This window comes from Mixophyes fleayi, chromosome 7, assembly GCF_038048845.1.
Source record: "Mixophyes fleayi isolate aMixFle1 chromosome 7, aMixFle1.hap1, whole genome shotgun sequence".
Taxonomy (NCBI): domain Eukaryota; kingdom Metazoa; phylum Chordata; class Amphibia; order Anura; family Limnodynastidae; genus Mixophyes; species Mixophyes fleayi.
Genome location: NC_134408.1, coordinates 48,851,553 through 48,872,190, shown reverse-complemented (window position 1 = coordinate 48,872,190; position 20,638 = coordinate 48,851,553). Strand labels below are relative to the sequence as shown.

At 42.5% G+C, this 20,638-nt stretch overlaps 1 protein-coding gene across 2 annotated transcripts in view; it reads right to left on the bottom strand.

Moving 5' to 3' along the window:
* The window catches only part of LOC142097723 (uncharacterized), a 138,366-nt gene that overhangs the window by 42,994 nt on the left and 74,734 nt on the right, over nucleotides 1-20,638 (bottom strand). For both annotated transcript variants that reach the window (XM_075179802.1, XM_075179803.1), the window contains exons 21-24: nucleotides 6,857-7,018; nucleotides 6,613-6,774; nucleotides 3,820-3,988; nucleotides 1,832-2,016 (exon numbers count right to left, since the gene is read on the bottom strand). In XM_075179802.1, coding sequence (XP_075035903.1) covers nucleotides 1,832-2,016; nucleotides 3,820-3,988; nucleotides 6,613-6,774; nucleotides 6,857-7,018 — 678 coding nt within the window. The remainder of the gene's footprint in view (nucleotides 1-1,831; nucleotides 2,017-3,819; nucleotides 3,989-6,612; nucleotides 6,775-6,856; nucleotides 7,019-20,638) is intronic.

Sequence of the window (20,638 nt, the reverse complement as noted above, 5' to 3'; positions counted from 1 at the left end):
AGATCCGAGTCTCGCGAGATCCGACGCGAGACTTGGATGTCAGCCTCGGTTTGGCTTCATTTGGCGCCCGAAAGTTCCCGAACAGTGCTCGGATCCCGTCGGATCCGCACTGTTCGGGTGGGCTCGGATTAGCGAAATCCGAGCCCGCTCATCTCTACTTTTAAGTCACCTGAAATAGTGACTTCTAGATCCCTTTCCTCCTCAGTAGTTTCAATTATAGTGCCATTAATACTATATTTAGCATTGGGTTTTTGAGACCCAAGTTATCCTTTTGGCATTGAACTGTAGTTGCCACGCTCTTGACCATTCATCTAGTCTACATAGATCATCAATTGTTTGTTTTACTCCTCCTGGTGTGTCTACCCTGTTACATATCATTGTGTCATCTGCAAAAGGGCATTCTTTCCCTTCAATACCATTTGCAATGTACAGATCCCTGGGGTACCCAACTGGTAACCTTTCCCTCCTGTGAATGCACTCCGTTTACTCTCACTCTCTGTTTTCTGTCCTGCAACCAAGATCTTATCCATTCAGCCATCTTAGAATCCAATCCCAAGCCTTCAAGTTAATTTAACAGTCTGCGATGTGAGACACTGTCCAAAGCCCTACTAAAGTCTACATAAGCTACATCTACGCCCCCTCCACTTCCTTGATCTATTAATTTAGTCACCCAGTCAAAAAGGCAAGAAGATTTGTTTGACATGATCTCTCCCAGTTAATCCATGCTGTTTGGGATCCTGTAAATTACTGGATTTTAGATATTCTACCACTCTTTCTTTTAAGAGTGTGTCCATCAATTTTCCTACTACTGATGTAAGGCTCACTGGTCTGTAGTTGCTTGCCCCTTCCTTGTTTTCACTTTATACAGAGGGACTACAGTCGCTCTTTTCTAGTCCTCTGGAATTACTCCTGTAGCTAGTGACTGGTTGAATAATTCTGTTAATGGTGTTACCAGCACTCCTTTAAGCTCTTTTAGTATTCTTGGATGTATCCCATCTGGCCCCATTGATTTATCCACTTTCAGTTTGGAGAGTTCCATTAGGACCTTCTCCGTAAATGTACTTGTATCTACCTCATTTTATGAATATACTTGCAACCTAAATGTGGCCCCTTCCCCTCTCTGTCTGTAGTAAACACTGTGCAAAAATAATTATTAACATGATCTGCTATCACCTTGTCTCCCTCAACAAGACTCTCACTCTCTGTCTTTAGTCTTATTATTCCTCCTTTTGTTTTTCTCCTTTTACTTATGTACCTAAAACTTTTACCTACTAAATGGGACATTTTTTCTTCAGCTTGCACCTTTGCACATCTGATTTCCTTTTTAGCCCTCTTCTGTCTGAAAAGATACACCTCTTTGTCTTCATTATTCCGAGTCTGCTTATATTTCCTAAAGGCCATCTTTTTGGTGTTCACAGTTGTAGTGTTATTTGTTTACTGTATTGTATGGTTATACCATGTACTGTGTTGCTGTTTGCCCTCTGTACAGTTCTGCGGACCTCATGTGGCGCCCTATAAATAAAGATTAATAATAATAATGAATTGTAGTATTAGAATTGCTGGAGAGCCAGAGGTGGCCTTTCCTTCCTGTGTGTTGATACATAACTAGTTGTATACTCACCATCATCATCATCAGTTATTTATATAGCGCCGCTAATTCCGCAGCATTGTACAGAGAACTCACTCACATCAGTCCCTGCCCCATTGGAGCTTACTGTCTAAATTCCCTAACATACACACACAGACAGAGACCTTTATAAGCATTTATTGAACCTATAAACAAAGTACACAGTGCCATCTGAAGAAACCACTTTAAACACTAATACTTCACCTCTGCTTTGACAATGTTTTCTCCACATCCTTGATAAGATAAACTTAGACTTTGGTTTGCTGTAGAAAGAACAAGATGTCCTAATCGTTCTATCGTACGATTAATATTCACATAAGTATCCACTGAAGCCAAATGCTTGAGGTCCATGCATGCACTGAACTCCACTCCCTTTTCCTCAGAATTTCCTGAGAAATACAATAAACACAATGTTCCACAAAGCTTTTACAGTCATCCTCAGCCAGAGCAAAACATTTATTGTACAACTGAAACTCTTCCAGCACTATCTGACCATAGACGGATTTTTTGTAGAAGAAAATAAACACTGGACAATATGTAACAGCTAATGTGCCCTAGCTCTTCCGATTGCAACATAATGTTCCATGCTCGAAAAACCGCTACACTATTGACTTGTGTCTGAACTTCACTGTTCTGCTAATATGCAGAGGTAGCCATTTTGTGGACTGAACCATTATTTAGCAGCACGCAGCATATCAACTGATCAAGAACTAGTGACGTGACTGAGGTATTTTATTATTCATTAGACACTGGTTCTCAGTGAATTGAAAAGCCGCATTATGATGAATATTTGTCCAAAAAATAACTGCCACCACTGAATGAAATAGACATTGTTTACACAAATCACTGTTATAACTCCAGTTTACAATTACAAAACATATTATGCATATTGTGGCAGTAGGCCTTAGTGTCAGACCTTCATGAGTTAGAGGAATTTCTGTATGTGACAAAGTGTTCTAAATCGAAGGACAAAAATATCACCAAGTAACTGCAGAGAAGAAAACAAATGTGCTGAAAATGGGTAAATCTTTTTCTGTGCTGCACACATACAAAACATTAACTTTTTTTTCTTTTTACTGTTTCATGCTATACATACCACTGAATCTCCTCTCTGAAAAAGTGCAGTAACTTGCATGGTCAATTTATGACTGTTTGAATACATTCTAGGAGCCTGATTAACATAATCGGTTCTGCATACTCTCAAATTCAACAAGGAACGGATCTGAAGATACGTGCGCTGATGAATTCGGGTCTGCTCTGATCTACTACACAAGATGCTGCAGGATACGTCCAATGCCTATTTGGACTATATATTCAAAAAAGAATACATTTATTAGGATTATCTTAATGTCTACTGAAAATAAAGTAAATTTTTACAGTTGCTCCTAATTGCAAACACATGTTATAGCATGCATACGGAGACTGTCATTACTAAGTACTCAGGGCTTAGACTAGCCCTGTAGCTGGAACAAGCGATACAGCTGAAAACCAAGTAACTTTGAGATGCCCAAAGCTTGATTCGGAAAAAGCTGAGCATGCTTGAGTTTGGTACATTGACCAAGGGGTGAACGCACCATCCCCACCCCATTCCCCCCAGATATCATAAGCTGTAGTAAGTGTGCTTTGCGTGCGACAATGCAGTGAACGTTGCTGCGTTCTATGGCGTACGAGCTGGTTCTGGGCATGTGCAGAGTGATTTTGCATACGATACGCACAAAATTGGCAGATACGTGCCCTGATGAATCAGGCCCTAGATGTTTACCTAATTTCTAAATAAACATGACTCTGGTCAATCTCCCTTTACAGGAACATCTGGATTTCTTCCACAATACTAGAATGTATACAATCTTATATGTATAGTAAATGACATCTACAGCCTTTAAATAATTGATGTTTATACTAGGGGGTAAATGTATGAAAGTCCGGAAATCGGCGAGTTTACAGCTAAAATTTAAAGCGGCGCTGGCTTGTAAAGGCAAGTTTGCCTTTACAAGCCAGCGCCGCTTTTAGACAAAAATAGCACTGATGCTAGGTGAAACCCATATTGATGGCCATGCTGCCCAATTAGAGGTGCAATGTGGATGGTATACGGCTTTAAAAGAATCTGTATAAATATGTGTATACTAACAGATGATATTTATTTTTTTAATTTCACAAGTATTATTATTCATTTCGAAACTGATTTACTATACCTTGCACATGTTGTCCAACGTTAAGCTGCAAACATCTCTGTGCACTGGAAGCATTCACGATCCACTTGTCATTGTCATCAAACTTCCCCTCCAGGAGAATTTGTTGGATGCCAGAAGTCAAAACATATTTTCCCATGATGTCAAGCTGGACATCATTTGATGCTTTAAACTAAAATATATAATGAATAGTTGGCAAATGTAAAAGATAACGTGGAAACCAAGACCAAGAGGGATACTGTGTTTGTTAAGCTTATGACCAAATAATCTTCTCCATATTCAACAGTTCAATGACTGCAAATTAGAAAAATTAAGCTGACCCAAGTATTTTGCACATAATGTAAGAGATAAGGGTATTTCATGTATTTATCTTAAATGAAGTGTAAAACTGAATAATGTCAACTAATTAGGCTATATCATGTCCAGGCAATTAGGGAAGAACATTGCCTGTTGTGATAGTATTTTGGAGGTTGGCAGATCTATCTAAAAATTGCATCTAATTTATAAATTACATCAATAAATAATGATTGTAAGATGTGACCATAGCAAATTGTAGCGGATAAACTCAAGTAAAACTTTGTTCCCCCTATGGCCTACGATAACATCAAGGAGTCGCAGACGGCTATTTAATATTTTCAGTCTATCTTTAACTATTTTGGAGTGTCCAAGCAGAATCCTCTGCCTGCCTCTTGCCCCCCAGTCACATGTAATTGGTGTGCGGCTGCAGGCAGTCCGCACCTGTTCAGTGTGAAAGAGAGGGCGGGGCCCACCAATCACAGTGATGGAGTGGGTGGGGCTATACTAAATCATTCACCCTAAAAAGAAAATGTAGATCTGCCTCTGCACAAGGCAGCCGAATTGCTGGGCTGCCTCTGTGAGATTTTAATGGTAACTTGCAGCAATAGAAAATCAGCCTTATGGCCAGACATTAATAAATTCACCCCTTTATATGAATTTCTCTACAAGACATATTAATTTGCATATCTCTGGAGAGGATAGCAATCTAATAAAGTTATTTAAACAAAATGTAAATTCGGCACTATCTAAAAGAAAATAATGTAAGGGGATCTGGTTAATAAAAGTTTAAAAGGTGACATGTTCAATTCATTCAAGAAAAAAATCTACTTGCAACCCTGTATGTGCCATAGGGATCACTTTAAGGTTCTTTGGTCAGCTTTAGTACCCCATGCACCCAGCAAATATATTTTTTACATGGCAATCCCAATTTCTGGTGGGAAAAAGGGGAGTGATTAATTGGCATTATGAGGGCAATGCCACCGTTACCTAAGGGTGTGGTTAGGTGGATTAGGGGGGGTGATTTTTGCAATATTAGGCAGTGGAGTATCTGCAGTTCATCTTACTGATGAAAATACATACTCAAATTTTTCTAGCTCATAGAAGCAGGAGAATCTCTACCATTGTCACATCCAATAACCTCCCTGAGCAGCAATCATCAGATAACCTGTCTCTACACATGAGCACAGTCATCATCATCCATACAATCATTGCTATGTCACATGCTCATAGGTACGGTAAGCAGAGATGCGCCCAGCGACATCCCCTGCAAACAAAACGCCAATTCATTTCTATGCGATTCTATGTCATAAATAATTCCTTAGACTTTTATGACTCTTCATGCTGAATAAGAAAAATGTACACCAATGTCTGAGAAGATGTTGACCTTGTTCACTTAATTCTCCATTTGGTAAAAGCAATATTTTTTTTTTACCAAATTAACAATTTTTCATGACAATCTGTCCACTGGTTGACATTGTTTTATTTCTGTTTGTCCACTGTCTGGCATTTTTTATTTTATCCTATAGGTTATATTTAAGTAATAAACAATTATCGTATTTCCCCATGTATAAGACGCACCTTTTTCTGAAAAATTTTGGGTCTAAAACCTGGGTGCGTCTTGTACAGGGGTAGCAGGGATGCAGGGGTGGGGCAGCGTTATAGGGGCAGCGGGGGGGGATCGAGGGGGAGCGGGGCAGCGCTACAGTGGCAGCAGTGGGGGTATCGAGGGAGAGCGGGGCAGCGTTACAGTGGCAGCGGGGGGGGGGGATCCAGGAGGAGGGGGACAGGCAGAGAGTGGAATCGGGGATCCAGCAGGTGAGGGACAGGCAGAGATTGGCAGCGGGGATCCAGCAGGCGGGGGACAGGCAGAGAGTGGAAGCGGGGATCCAGCAGGTGGGGGACAGGCAGAGAGTGGCAGCGGGGATCCAGCAGGCGGGGAGGAGGTAGAGAGTGGCAGCGGGGATCCAGCAGGCGGGGGACAGGTAGAGAGTGGCAGCGGGGATCCAGCAGGCGGGGACAGGCAGAGTGGCAGCGGGGATCCAGTAGGAGGGGGACAGGCAGAGAGTGGCAGCGTAGATTAAGCAGGCGGGGGACAGGCAGAGAGTGGCAGCGGGGATCCAGCAGGCGGGGACAGGCAGAGTGGCAGCGGGGATCCAGTAGGAGGGGGACAGGCAGAGAGTGGCAGCGTAGATTAAGCAGGCGGGGGACAGGCAGAGAGTGGCAGCGGGGATCCAGCAGGCGGGGGACAGGCAGAGAGTGGCAGCGGGGATCCAGTAGGAGGGGGACAGAGGTACAGTGACAGCGGGGGGTGGGGGGGGGGGCGATTGAAGGGAGAGCAGCCGGCCATTACACTCTCCCTGCCTTTTTTGACAGCTGCCATAATATTTTTTTTTTTCAAATTTCGGGGCCAAAATTAAGGTGCGTCTTATACATGGGAGCGCCTTATACATTGGGAAATACGGTATTTTACTATTGCTAGAAATACGTTGGTGTACTTACCCGTAAGTTCAATAAGTAATTCTGTGCTTGTTTTTCTCCAGAAACATTCAATGCCAAAGCAAATAATGTGTCATCGTCCTCATATGGAGAGATGCTGAATTGAGTCTTTGATTGTAATAGTTCCTCCATGCCAAGACGATGGCTTCCAGAAAACACAATAGGCTAAAAATAAGATGTGATAGATTTCTTTACTAAAACAATAAGACTTTGTGGGATTGCAGTATTCAAAAGTAGTTAGACTTACATGTGGCAGATCACAGATTTCCAGCTTCAGTATGTGGTTCAGGGTGTCCATGTAATTGGTTTCTATTTTAGTCAAAATATGTTGTTTCCTGCAGCCCACTATAAAGACGTTTTCAAATGTAGCTTCCAGCTGGAGACTGTCTGGATTCAGTGAGTTGTCCCTCTGTAACATTTTTGTGCAACAAAAAAAAAAAAGTAACATGAATAAAAATTGGTTTTATTGCAATAAATATTAATATACTATAGGTTTTATGAAGCAACTTGTGACTAGCAGATCAGCATTTTATTCCCTTCTGCTCCGCGGGGAGGTTTCTGTCCTCCCTGAGCTCGCCTTAGGACACCTGGGGGTAAATGTATGAACCTCCGGATTCTTCAACTCCGGCGAGTTCAGCGTCTTCAGTGCTTAAATTTAAAGCGGCGCTGCCTTGTAAAGGAAAACTTCCCTTTACAAGGCAGCGCCGCTTTAAATTTAAGCGCTGAAGACGCTGAACTCGCCGGAGTTGAAGAATCCGGAGGTTCATACATTTACCCCCTGCCGTTTGTTTTAAACATCTATTTTATTAAATTTTTCAAAACATTGTACATACAACAGAAGAGAACCGTCCAAAAGGCAGATAAAATACAGGTATAAAGTGACTGCATACAGTATATAGATAAGAGGTCAAGCTATTAATAGTAATATAACAACAACAGGGACGACTTATCACAGACATGTTATGGTAAATTAGCTGTATGTATGTGGTAGCATTGTACAAGACATCTGTATTGAAAAAATGATGGGTACAGGTATTATAAACAGCTCAAATGGACGGCGCTGTGGAAGAAATAAAGACTACAAATCATAACATCAGACAAAACACATGCCATAAGAACAAGTAGTTATCCAGCATTCACTCGACTACAAAGCTAAAAGAGGTACTGGAACACACTAGACCAGCAATGTGTGCCCCTATAGAGAACCCAGGATAACCAAGGCTCCCTTGAAAGTGTAATATGGTGAGATGGTCAAACGAGGCAGAAGGGGTGTCAGCCCCAAAGCCACAGTAGAGTTATAAGGTAGAAGTAGGAGAGCAATCATTCAGGCTCAAGAGTCCGATACAGAAACCAAGTGGTGTTATCAAACAATGTTAAGATATCATCCAGTAAATCACAATGCAAGGATTCCATGTAAGGGTCCCACTTAGCGTAGAATTTAATTACTCCTTTTCTCAATATCTGGAAGGGTCATCCTTCTGTCAAAATAAAAAGTGTCCTGAAGTGCAACCCTAACAACCGTGAGAAAAGGGAGGCAAGGGGTAATCCAATGACAAAGAATTATTATTTTAGCAATAGTGCTAATAAATGGTTTAACATCCTGGATCCCTCTTGGGGGAATGATCGTGGTCCAGTTGTCACAATTACAGAAAGGGATAGCAACCAGATCAATAGGTAGGGAGATGCCTAAATTCAGGACTTCGTTCCAGAATGTCTGAATCATCCTGCATGACCATATATTATGGAAGAATGAGGCCGGTGCACATTTACAGTTGACACTTCCCACATGTCTCATCCTCCACATAGTGTTTCCTCTGGGTCTGGGATAAGTATTTCTAAGTGAACTTCCTGCAACCTGGTAAGCTGAACCCTGTAAGCATGGTGCATTCATCAATCCCTTTACAGTTTGGTCAAGATTAGGCAAGTAACACTGATGAATAGGGAGTCAAAAACAAACATTCTCTCTTTAGTTGTTCAGTTGTAATTGTAAAACACTAATTGTTTAAGAGACCCAGGTTAGACATGGGCAAACAAAGTGCATCCTCTAGTATGATATCACTCATTTCCCATACATATTGTCTGCACAGAACATTCGAATGAATAGAGTACTCTTCCTCTTAAAAATTGTACTGTTACTATGGTGTTAAAAAAATGTTTGATTGCTCCTTATAACATGTGACATTCAATAGCTGTAATAGGGAAACGCTGGACTTATATAAGATGAGAGCATGGCATGAGCTTCTCCATGTCCATCACAGTACACTATGCAAATGGAACAATGTAATCATCATACAACCTCAGAAATTGTTCATACCTGCTCATTGTTCTGAACCTGCCCACAGGGCCATCTTTCCCATTGGGCACGAAGGGCAGGTGCCCGGGGGCCCAGGGGGAAAGGGGGTCCTGGCTGGTCTGCTGTAAAAAATCCTGTAAAGAAAAAAACCCCCAAAAAAAACAAGAAACTTACCTTTTGCGGTCACGATCCGGCTCACTACCTGGTCCTCTCTTCCGTGATGCGCTCACAGTGAATATCGGGCATGATGACGTCATCACGCCCAACATTCACTGTGAGCACAGCATGGAGGAGCATAGCGATGAAGCGCAGAAGAGGATTCGACGCAACGCGATTGAAAGGTAAGTTAAGAGGGGGATTTGAAAAAAAAAAAAGTGATTAATTTTATATATAAATATATATAATACATTTTTTTTTTTACTTATATATTTATATATAGGGGCCCCGGTGCACTGCTGTGCCCGGGGGCCCATACTGTTATTAAGGTGGCCCTGTCTGCCCATCATAAATTACACCTGTGAGAGTTCAAATTCAAAACCTGGGTCCGATTCCTCAGGATGGCATATGACCCTTCCAGGGCCGTAACTAGGGCTGTGCGACAGGGGCGACCGCCCAGGGCGCAACGCTGAAGGGGGGCGCGATTTAGGAATATTTTAGGTTAATTTGGTTAAAATTGAGGGCTAGGGGGGCGGCATTTGTCTTTCTCGCCCAGGGCACTAGAATTCTAAGTTACGGCTCTGGACCCTTCTATAAATCAGAAGTGTCTTTTACAATCAGGGCAGTTTTTAGAGCTGCAAAGTCTCTAGTGGCACTTGGATGGTCTCTTATGTCTCTTTCAATTACTTGAGCTTGCCTATTGCCATAATAGGTGAACTACATGTATAAGCAGCAGACATGACATCATTATAAGAGTTTGGATAGAAACACATTAAGGAGTCTGTTTATAAAACGCACAAAAGCCCTGCAAAAACTGGAGCTTCGGAGCATTTAGGGCTTCTGCCTAGTTATTAAAGACACCTTCCTTGTGATAACTTTGTTAGGGGCCTCCTGCTATTTATCATGGACAGTGGTGGTACATGGATTGTGTTAGCTGGGGTATAGGATTGTAAAAAAAAAAAAGCCTTTATTAGTAAAATAAAGCATTTTTTTACTTTTTATGTTTTTTTTATTTTTTTTCTCCAAAACTATATTTATTTTTTTATGGAGTCTGGTGTGCTGGCTCACACATGCACAGCTGCTGACCAGTGTCATTTTGATCTGTTGCCCAATACAAATTTTTGTATGGTTTAGAAAATCTTTTTATTGGAGAGTCTTGAAAAACAGACCTCTAAGAAAGCCCATATTAGTATGAAAACATCAAGCAAATAATTTGTTCTACAGAACTGAATCCAAAGTAGTAGAATTTCACATTCCTCTACAATTTTTTGCTCACTTTTACGGAGGTTAACATTGCATCACCAAAAGGTAATGTTTTTTCGGGCTTTTTCGGGCAGGGAAATTATCTTTTTATAGAACAAAACTTCCTATGAATTACCACACATTTTCGGAAAAACTTCCCCATGTTTGGTTCTTGTGAACTTATATTAAGGTAATGAAAGTAGATAGACAAGAAGTAGTTAACTGTCAAAGCCATAGAACTGATAAATGAAACATTAAAATATAAATCGACTGCAGTGCAGGTACAAAAGCTAAAACCTCAAACACACCGTAAACAGAGCCCTTGGTAAGTATACAAGGATGATAGCTTAAAACTTATCAGATGGGGCTAGCAAAGGTTAGTACTTTCAATTTCACTGTAGGCTATAAGAAGTTAAGTTAGTCATAATAAGATGAGTGGTAGCAGGCTTGATGATCTCACTCAATGCATATCTTGTCATATGTGTGCACACTTGGAGCAATTCTTCCAAGGTTTATACCTCTGTGAGAAATGTGAGCAATTGGTGTCTTTGGAATCCCAGATAACTGATCTAAAGCAGAGCATTGTAACATTGAGAGAGATTGCCAACCTGGAGCAGAGTTTACAGCTCACCGTTGATGCGTTAGCTGAGCAGGGTGGAGCAGAGACAGAGGAGGATGCACAGGTAGGCACTAGGGGTAGCAGAGGGAGGAAGAGGCAGGTCAGTTCTGAGATAAGCAATCCCAGCAGATTTGCCAGATTGAATGAAGACACTGTGGAAGGCGGTTCAGAATTTGGTAGAGTTGGGTGAGACTACTTCCTCTAGCAACCAGGGGAATGGTCTCTCCAACATAGAGGGGACCAGAGTTACTCAGGGACCCAGGCAGATTGTGGTTCAATTATTAGAAAAGTAGATATCTGTTACTGGAACCGTGCATGCCGAACTGTGTGTTGTCTCATGGGTGCTCGGGCTCAGCATACTGCGGATCGGGTGAACAGGTTGTTGGGAGGGGCCAGGAATGACCCGGAAGTTTTGGTGCATTTTGGCACCAATGACAGAGCTAGAGGATGATGGGGTGTCCTAAAGAATAATTTAAATGATTTCAGGGACATAGGTCGCAAACTTAAGGCAAAGACATCCAAGGTTGTATTTCGGAAGGCAACTGGAGATTAAGGCAAAATGCGTGGCTAAAAGATTGATATAGAAAGGAGGGTTTTGGATTCTTAGAGCACTGGGCTGATTTCTCGGTCAGTTGCCATCTTTATTGACGAGATGGATTGCACCTGAATGAGGAGGGAGCTGCTGTGCCAGGGGAGAGGATGGTTAGAACGTTGGAGATTTTAAACTAGGCTTCGGGGGAATGGGCAAGCAAGTATTTATGGGATAGACATTGAGAGTAGTAAAGAGGAATTTAACAAGAGTCAAGGGGGTGGAGAGGGGGGAAAGGGAAGCATAGCCTATAAGCATAAGCCCTTGTTAAAGAAAAAATAAATACCTAAGGGAGGCAATAGACTTAAGTGTATGCTCGCAAATGCAAGAAGCCTGACAGGTAAAATGGGGGAGTTAGAACTAGTAGCAATGAATGCGAAGTGTATGATATTATAGGTATTAAGGAGACCTGGTGGGATGATACACATGACTGGGCACTCAACTTGGAAGGCTATACTCTCTTCAGGAGGGATAGGATAAATAAAAGGGGAGGAGGAGTATGTCTTTATATGAAGCCAGAGTTAAAGCCATGTATTCAGGAAGTTATTTATGAGAATATTGGTGATAATATAGAGGCATTGTGGGTGGAAATTAGAGATGGGCGGGTCCGGTTCCCCGAGAACCGAACCCACCCAAACTTTGGATATCTGAGTACCTAGCTGGTACTCTCCCGCCCGCTCCGAATCCAAATCGAGGCCAAACGTCATCGTGACGTCGTCGGATCTCGTGGCTCGGTTCTCGCGATACTTTAAGTTTATAAATACACGCCTCCACAGCAATCCATCGCCATTTGAGAGAGGGAGAGAGCAGGGTGTAGTCACAGGCTGATTAGAGCAGGGACAGAGAATCCAATATTCTTATTCTAATTGCTGTAACAAAAATCGCTAGAGAAGAGAGGAGGATAGAGGTTTATTTTTATTTTTTTAATATTTGGCACTCCCCAGTGCTTTTGGGGTGTCCCCCATAATTGTGCATAAATATTTCTGGCTGTCAAAAGTCATATCAGTCAGCAGTATCTACCAAATAATTTTTAGCACTCCCCAGTGCTTTTGGGGGGTCCCCAATAATTGTGCATAAATATTTCTGGCTGTCAAAATTACTATCTGTCAGCAGTATCTACCAAATACTTTTTAGCACTCCCCAGTGCTTTTGGTGTGTCCCCATAATTGTGCATAAATATTTCTGGCTGTCAAAAGTCATATCTGTCAGCAGTATCTACCAAATAATTTTTAGCACTCCCCAGTGCTTTTGGGGTGTCCCCCATAATTGTGCATAAATATTTCTGGCTGTCAAAAGTCATATCTGTCAGCAGTATCTACCAAATAATTTTTAGCACTCCTCAGTGCTTTTGGGGTGTCCCCCATAATTGTGCATAAATATTTCTGGCTGTCAAAAGTCATATCTGTCAGCAGTATCTACCAAATACTTTTTAGCACTCCCCAGTGCTTTTGGGGTGCCCCCCATAATTGTGCATAAATATTTCTGGCTGTCAAAATTACTATCTGTCAGCAGTATCTACCAAATACTTTTTAGCACTACAAGTGCTTTGGGCTCAGAATGGATTCAAAGCAGTCCACATATGAGCAGAATGAGCAACCAGGTTCTGTCACCAGTCCTGATGTTAGTGTTCCCAGTATGTCATCTGGGCAAGGCGATGTCAAACTACACAGTGTTTCGAAATCAGTCCAAAAAAAACACACCCAAAATTTTTTTACTGTGTTGAAGCGAAAAAGAAGTGTAACTGAGGAAAAGCTAAGTGCCGATAAAAAAAAAATTGCCAACATGCCATTCTATACACGCAGTGGCAAAGAGAGAATGAGGCCTTCACCTTTGTCTATTAGTGGCAGATCTAAAAATGTTACAGAGCCTTCAAGTGGTGCACAACTACTGTTACGCGTCAAAGCCGAGCTGCAAGATAACAGTAAGGCATTAGAGGATAATGTTTGCTCTGAATCAGAAATGACACCAATCCCTGTGGAGAGTCCATCCAACAGTGGGATGTCTAATCGTGAGCATTCTGTTAGTGTACCCAAAACGAAGGACCCTTTCAGCAGTTCTGCTGATGTGTGCCTCAACAGCCCGAGTGTAGCCGGTGATACACCAAGTGAGGAGAACACTTTGTCTTTAGAAGAGGATGTGGGGGAGATTTGGGTATCCGACGATGAGGATGCGGTTGATTGTGTAAGTCCTGCAGCAGTGTGGCACCAGTGGGAGCAGTTCTGGCACGTGAGGTTCTGGCACCAATATGCACTTTCCAAACACAAGCAGGGATGATGCAGGGGGCAGAGCACAACAGATTAACATCTGGGCTTGTTTGAAAGATTTTCTTAAAAAATGTGTGACCTTGACCATAACTCCAACCAATCCTACTATTAACATGCAAAGGATGGTGGAGGGCCTATCAGGGATTAAACTGTATTTTTACTAATTTACAGTCATAAGGTTTGGGTGTAATATACACCCAAAGACGAGTGCTCAATTGCTAAGAGTCATTGATGAAGAGGAAGACAAGCAGGCTTGTCTATAGAATTTGCAAGACCAAGTAATTTGAATTCCAAAAGTAGTGCACAACTACTGTTACGTGTGAAAGCCGAGCTGCAAGAAAACACTAAGGCCAATCCCTGTGGAGAGTCCATCCAACAGTGGAATGTCCAATTGCGAGCATTCTGATAATGTACCCATAAAGAAGGGCCCTTTCAGCAGTTCCGCTGATGTGTGCCTGAACAGCCCGAGTGTAGCCGGTGATACACAAATTGCGGATGCCACTTTGGAATTAGAAGAGGATGAGGGGGAGATTTGTGTAGGCGACGAGGGCGTTATTGATGATGTGGATGATTAGGATGCAGACAGATACCAATCTGTCTTTGTCCATTTATTTTAATATTCTGCAGGCTGCTTCTTTTCTATTTTAATACAAGTGGATGGGGGGGGGGGGGGGGGTCTGATGCAGACAGATACCAAACTGCCTTAGTCCATTTATTTTTTATGTTGTTCAGTCTATCCAGGCTGCTTTTTTTTCTATTTTACTCCTAGTGGAGAGGGGATCTGATGCAGACAGATACCAAACTACCTTGGTCCATTTATTTTTTATATTGTTCAGTCTATCCAGGCTGCTTTTTTTCTATTTTACTCCTAGTGTAGAGGGGATCTGATGCAGACAGATACCAAACTACCTTGGTCCATTTATTTTTTATATTGTTCAGTCTATCCAGGCTGCTTTTTTTTCTATTTTACTCCTAGTGGAGGGCGGGGGGGGGGGGGGGGGGGGTATAGAGGCAGAAACCAAACTGCCTTTCACCATTTCTTTAGATATTTAACTACAAGTGTAGGGTGTAATATACACCCAAAGACGATGGCTGCATTGCCAATATGCATAGATGGAGAGGAAGACAATCTTGTTTGTGTGTAGAATTAATGAAGGCCTACCTACCATGAATTAAACTGTTTTTTTGGCTAATTTATTAGCTCTACAATTACATTACTTATCCAAGAAACAGGTGGAGCACTAAATTTGGTTATTTTATGCCCAAAAACATTGATTTTCCAACAAAATAGCAAAACAAAACCAAAACACGCAATGGCGGTTTTGCAAAACCAAAACCAAAACCAAAACACAAAGGTAATCTAGATCCAAAACCGAATACAAAACCAAAACACGGAGGTCAGTGACCATCTCTAGTGGAAATATCCAGTGGATGAAAAAGTACAGAGAAGTTGCTGATAGGGATATGCTAAAAACCGCCAGATATTAGTATGATTAAGGGAGCCCAACTTCTACAACAAATTGACAAGGCTACACAACTAGGTCAGGTTTTCATTTTGGGGGATTTTAATTATCCGGACATTGATTGGAGCACTAGGACCTGCAGTACAGCTAGGGGAAACAGGTTTCTGAGCACAGTAAAAGATCATTACATGTCCCAATTATAAAAAGAACCAACTAGGAACTGCACAATACTGGACCTAGTATTAACAAATAATGTAGACATAATATCAAATATTTAAATAAGGGAGCACTTGGGAAACAGTGATCATAATATTTTCTCACTTGAAATTAGTTTCCAGAAGCAACGGTATAAGGGATCAACTAGGACTTTAAACTTTAGAAAGGCAAATTTTAATATGCCAAAGGAGTCTATAAAGTGCATAGACTAGGACAAAATTTCTGAAGGAACAAATATGGAAGAAAAGTGGGCTGTCTTTTAAACATACACGTATGTTCATTCCTATGGGAAATAAATGTAAAAGAATTAAGTCTAAACCAATGTGGCTAAATAAAAAGGTAAGGGAAGAAATGCAAAGAAAGAAGCGTGCATTCAAATTGTTTAAGTTTGAAGGGTCTTCTACCCTTTCCTCCCCCGAGCAATTACGGACAGGTAACCCTCCAGCACCAAATTATTCTGGTGGAAGTCCTGCCCCTTCCACTTAATACCTCGGCTTTGGAGGATACTGTTAACATTTCTACTTTGTTAGCACTGCAGGTTCATACGAAGCCAACAGGTTCTTTGCTTGCAATGCCACCAGTTTTGAGCCACCAGCTTCTGAGAACCCTGTCGTCGAGGAGGCTGCAGCGTCCACATTGGGTGAGCATAACAATTTACTTACTGCTCCTTTACAGCAACACGGCCCACCAAGAGACAGCACTTGTGAAGGTTCGTCTGGGGATGAGCAAGGTCCGCGGAAACTAATGCAAATATTCCATGAACACTTTAGCGGGTCAAAACACTAGTCTAAAGATAGCTATCTTACCAACAAGTCAACAAGCCGGACCGCAAGGGTTGTTAAATGTTCCAACACAACCTTGCTTAATGGTCTTCACCCCAGCGCTCATGATTGGATAAAGAAAGGCTTCTATGTTGACTTATTTTCCCTAACAGAGGAGGCCTGGAAGGCTCTAGCTGCAGCTAAAGAGAAGGGAGGAATAGGTGAGGATGCTTTTAAATCCTCCCCCCTATGGGTTTCAGGTTTCTCTTCATTTGCGGCCACATACATAGAGTCCCCCCAGAGGTGGTTTCTAATGAGTGACGTTACCTTCACCTCATAACAGACATTATCTTGACGGACAGCGGGTCATACTGACGCACTTACGACAAAAAGTTTAGGAAGTGCGTGTCAAGACAGCAGATGATCCCTTTTAACTGCATGGATGTCGAGGTCTGGTTAAAAATGGTTCGGCCCGGGGCGAACACAACCCTGCAAGTCAGCAGCACAAGGTTTCCGACACAGGGGAGGCAAAGTACTCTCCAGAACACGAGAAACAGATGTTTTGCATTCAATAGCGGGGTGTACACCCGCAGGGCGAACTGTCGTTATAAACACGTCTGCTTTCAATGTCTTGATCCCCACTCAGCAAAGGATTGTTCCTGTCCCTCCACCAGCTCTAGCAAGAAACGCTGAGGCCCCCAGCTCCTTCTTAAAGCCCGGTCCCCTGTTTATATAGAAGAGCTGAATCATTGGTTTAGGCCCTCTTCTAATGCAGAATTAGTTTGTTTTCTACGGGATGGATTTCAGTTCAGTTTCAAACTCCCAGTTAATGGAGAGTTTAAGGCTCGCAATGTCAGAATTTACGTTCAGCACTTTAATTACCGGAGGTTGTAGCTGAAAAAGTATGCAAAGAAGTTCATTTAGGTCGCATGTTAGGTCCTTTTTCCCTTCCTCCCATACCAGGGTTAGTAATTTCACCAGTAGGAGTAGTCCCTAAAAAAGAGGCCGGGAAGTATGACTTATTCAACATTTGTCCCACCCAATCGGTAGTTCTGTAAATAAGTCCATTGTTCCCAGCCATAGCTCTTTCTCATATCAATCATTTGAGACAGACCTCAATATAGTGAACGCTTTTGGGGGAGGCGCATTGCTTGCTAAATTGAACATTGAATCCGCCTTCCATCTCCTCCCCCTGCATCCAGAGTCTTTTCGATTCATGGGGTTTTGACTTCCTGACAGGTATTGCATGGACATTTGTCTCCCCATGGGTTGTTCAGTCTCGTGTGCATTTTTCGAGAAGTTCAGCTCCTTCCTACACTGGTGTATCCAGGCAGTAACGGGCCATGGAGGTATAGCTTATTACCTCGGTGACTTCTTTTTCATAGGCCCGGGTGATTCTTCCATATGTGAAGACGTACTTGAGTCAGCACAAGATCTTTTTGCTGTCCTGGGAGTCCCGATAGCGCGGGATAAAAGTGAAAGACCAACGACCTGTGTTAGGCATCAAAATAGATTCTGTTGCCGGCTGTTGTCACCTTCCACTTGATAAGATAGTTAAACGTCGCACCTTGATAAATACAGCTCTGTCCTCACGCAAGCTTCCCCTCCATCGGAAACAGGCCTTGTTGGGTTCATTCAATTTCGTGCGTCGGTTAATTCCCATGGGTCAAGTGTTCTGCAGGAAGCTTCAATTGGCCACCGGGGATCATACACGTTCACATAGCAGGGTTCACCTATCAGATGAGATAAAAGGAGATTTAGCAGTTTTGTCCACTTTTCTAGAGTCTTTTAATGGCATCCGCATTTAGCCTCCAAGTCCCGTATTCAATAAAATCCTCGATTTGCATACAGACACATTGGGGTCCTGCGGGTTTGGCGCTTATTTTCAAGGGGCTTGTGCGTCACGCTGGCCCGAGCTCTGGTTCAGTTTGGGTTTAGTTAACAACTTATTAGTCCTTGAACTATTTCCCATCATAGTAGCGGTAGACCTTTGGGCTTATCTTCTCCGGGGCCGCGATATCATATGCTGGTGTGATAACTTGGGAGTGGTTCATGCATCAATAAACAGAGTGCATCCTCCCCACAAGCAATCCAGCTGTTACGGCATCTAGTTCTTCGATGTTTAGAATATGATATTGCTTTTAAGGCCTTTCATGTACCAGGAGTAGACAACAAAATTGCAGATGCCCTTTCACAACGTCAGTGAACTTGCCCCTAATGCTCAACTCACCGGTACTCTGTCTCCATCTTATGTTTGTTAACATCTCAGTTTCTCAGGTTTCCTGTAAAATCATCAGTTAAAAAACGGATCAGCTGGGCAGAAGACGCTGGATTACATTGCAGTCTCACAACGATAGAGTAATATGCCCGTTGACATTATGTACACATTTTTCTGACTTACGTCCCACAATTAGTAGTCCCTGGTTTGTACACACTGAAGGAGCGCTAATGACAAAGTTACACTTTAATGCCCTTTTCAAAAAAGCATTATCTCATGTGGGTTTAGACCCAGCCTCATTCGGCACCCACTCCTTCAAGATAGGTGCAGCTACCGCCGCGGCTGAGTCGGGAGCTTCCATAGAGTGTCTTAAGTACCTGGGGCGCTGTACATCTGATGCTTATAAAGCTTACATTTACCCCTCACAAATGTAACTTACCTTCTACTTCTGTTTCCCCTGGCCTTGTGTTAACCCAGGTTTCACCTGCTCGCTGCTTTTAGCAAGGCCTGATGAGTGTCGTGTCTCCAGAGTCTGATGGGTATTTCGCCTTCATATGGGTTATAGCACCCCAACCCTCCCCCTTCCTCCTCTTATTGTGCAGAACACCGATTTTGATTCAGTTTGTGTTTAACTTCAAAGGCAACAAATGTAAGGTCAGTATTTGCCGGTGTCTGACGTCAGGTCCCTTTGTTTCTGCCTTCAGGTGTTCGAGGTGAAAAGATTCACGTATGGGTGGTGGGACACTCATATGTCCATTGGGCGGCCAGACACTATGCCGCTAATAGATTCCCCCGCTTCTCCCATCTAGTAACTGTGCGTTGGCTGCGTAGGAGAGGTTTGAAATGGTCCTCCCTGATACCCTTACTTAAGTCAGAAATTGAGCAATCCCACCCCCTGGTCATATTGGTAATTCATTTTGGAGGCAACGATTTAGGTCACGGCAAGTCACTTGATCTTGTAATAGGTATTAGAGAAGATTTACGCTGGATAAAAACACGGTGGCCATCGGTAACGCTGTGCTAGTCAGTGGTGATTTCCAGGTTTCATTGGAGATGCCCTATTGCGGCCCTGGTAATGCTGGGTCTGTTTAAGAAATTAAATAAATCCATTGGTATAGTAATGCAGTCCCTGGGAGGCTGTAGCATCAGGCACCTGTTAATTACTTTAGGATAGGGTTATCTTTATCATACAGAAGGTGTTCACCTCACTGATGAAGGTTTGTTCTACTTCATCGAACAGATCTTTTGGAAGTTGGGAGCTGTGATTAGGTCACTTAGTGGTGGGCTGTAGGCTGTTAAAGGCTACAGCTTTGTCACAAATGCATTTGTGAGCCGGCAACCAGGAATACAGTGCTATCACTGATTGGCCACAGGTCACTGTCCTCCTCAAACTACCTTGGCTCTTGTTCTCCTGGCTGGTGGACCCCTTGATAGGCCTTGTGCGGGCACGTCATTGTCAGTCCAGAGGAGGCGTAGTCACTCTGCCAATAGATTTAGCACCAACCAATCGGAAAGGACTTTGGACCTGGGACCAGTGGTTAGTGCCGTATTGCCATATACTGTTTGGTTATGTATATTGGTTGTGCCATGTCACAACTTGCCTTCTCCACCACCGTTTAAGTTCATTTATTTTCAGAAAACTGTGACCTATTATTTCGCCAAAACTCTTGTCTTGTGTCGTTATTTTAAGATTTAGTAAATAGTCTTAAGTTTTGGAAGGTGTAGAGGCAGTAAACGACACGTCTTCCATCTGCAGTTTATTGATACTACATCTAGTATACCTTCTCACTTGACACCCTGATCCTTCTCATCTGCCACCCTCTTCTCTCCTGGTTTTCTCTCCCTAGATATCTGTCCTCTGACACCCTCCCCTTTCTCCTGGCACCCTCTACACTTCCCTGGGACCATGTCTCATGTGCTCTGACACACTCTCCTCTCCCCTCCTAAGGTGATGAGAAAAGATCTTAGTCTCTTATTTGATTGTAACAAACCTTTTCTAAAATAAAAACAACATAAACACTAAATTATATGGAGCTTTTCTTTAATACTGAAAAATAATAAACATCAAATTCCGCAAAAGCTAAACAATGAAAACCAGGAACCCTACAGATAATACAAACGAGCAATCAGTTACCAAGAAAGTGTTACGGACTTACCTTATCCCCGCCGCTCCGTCCAGCCGCACTTCCGCATTCAGGACCATGTGAC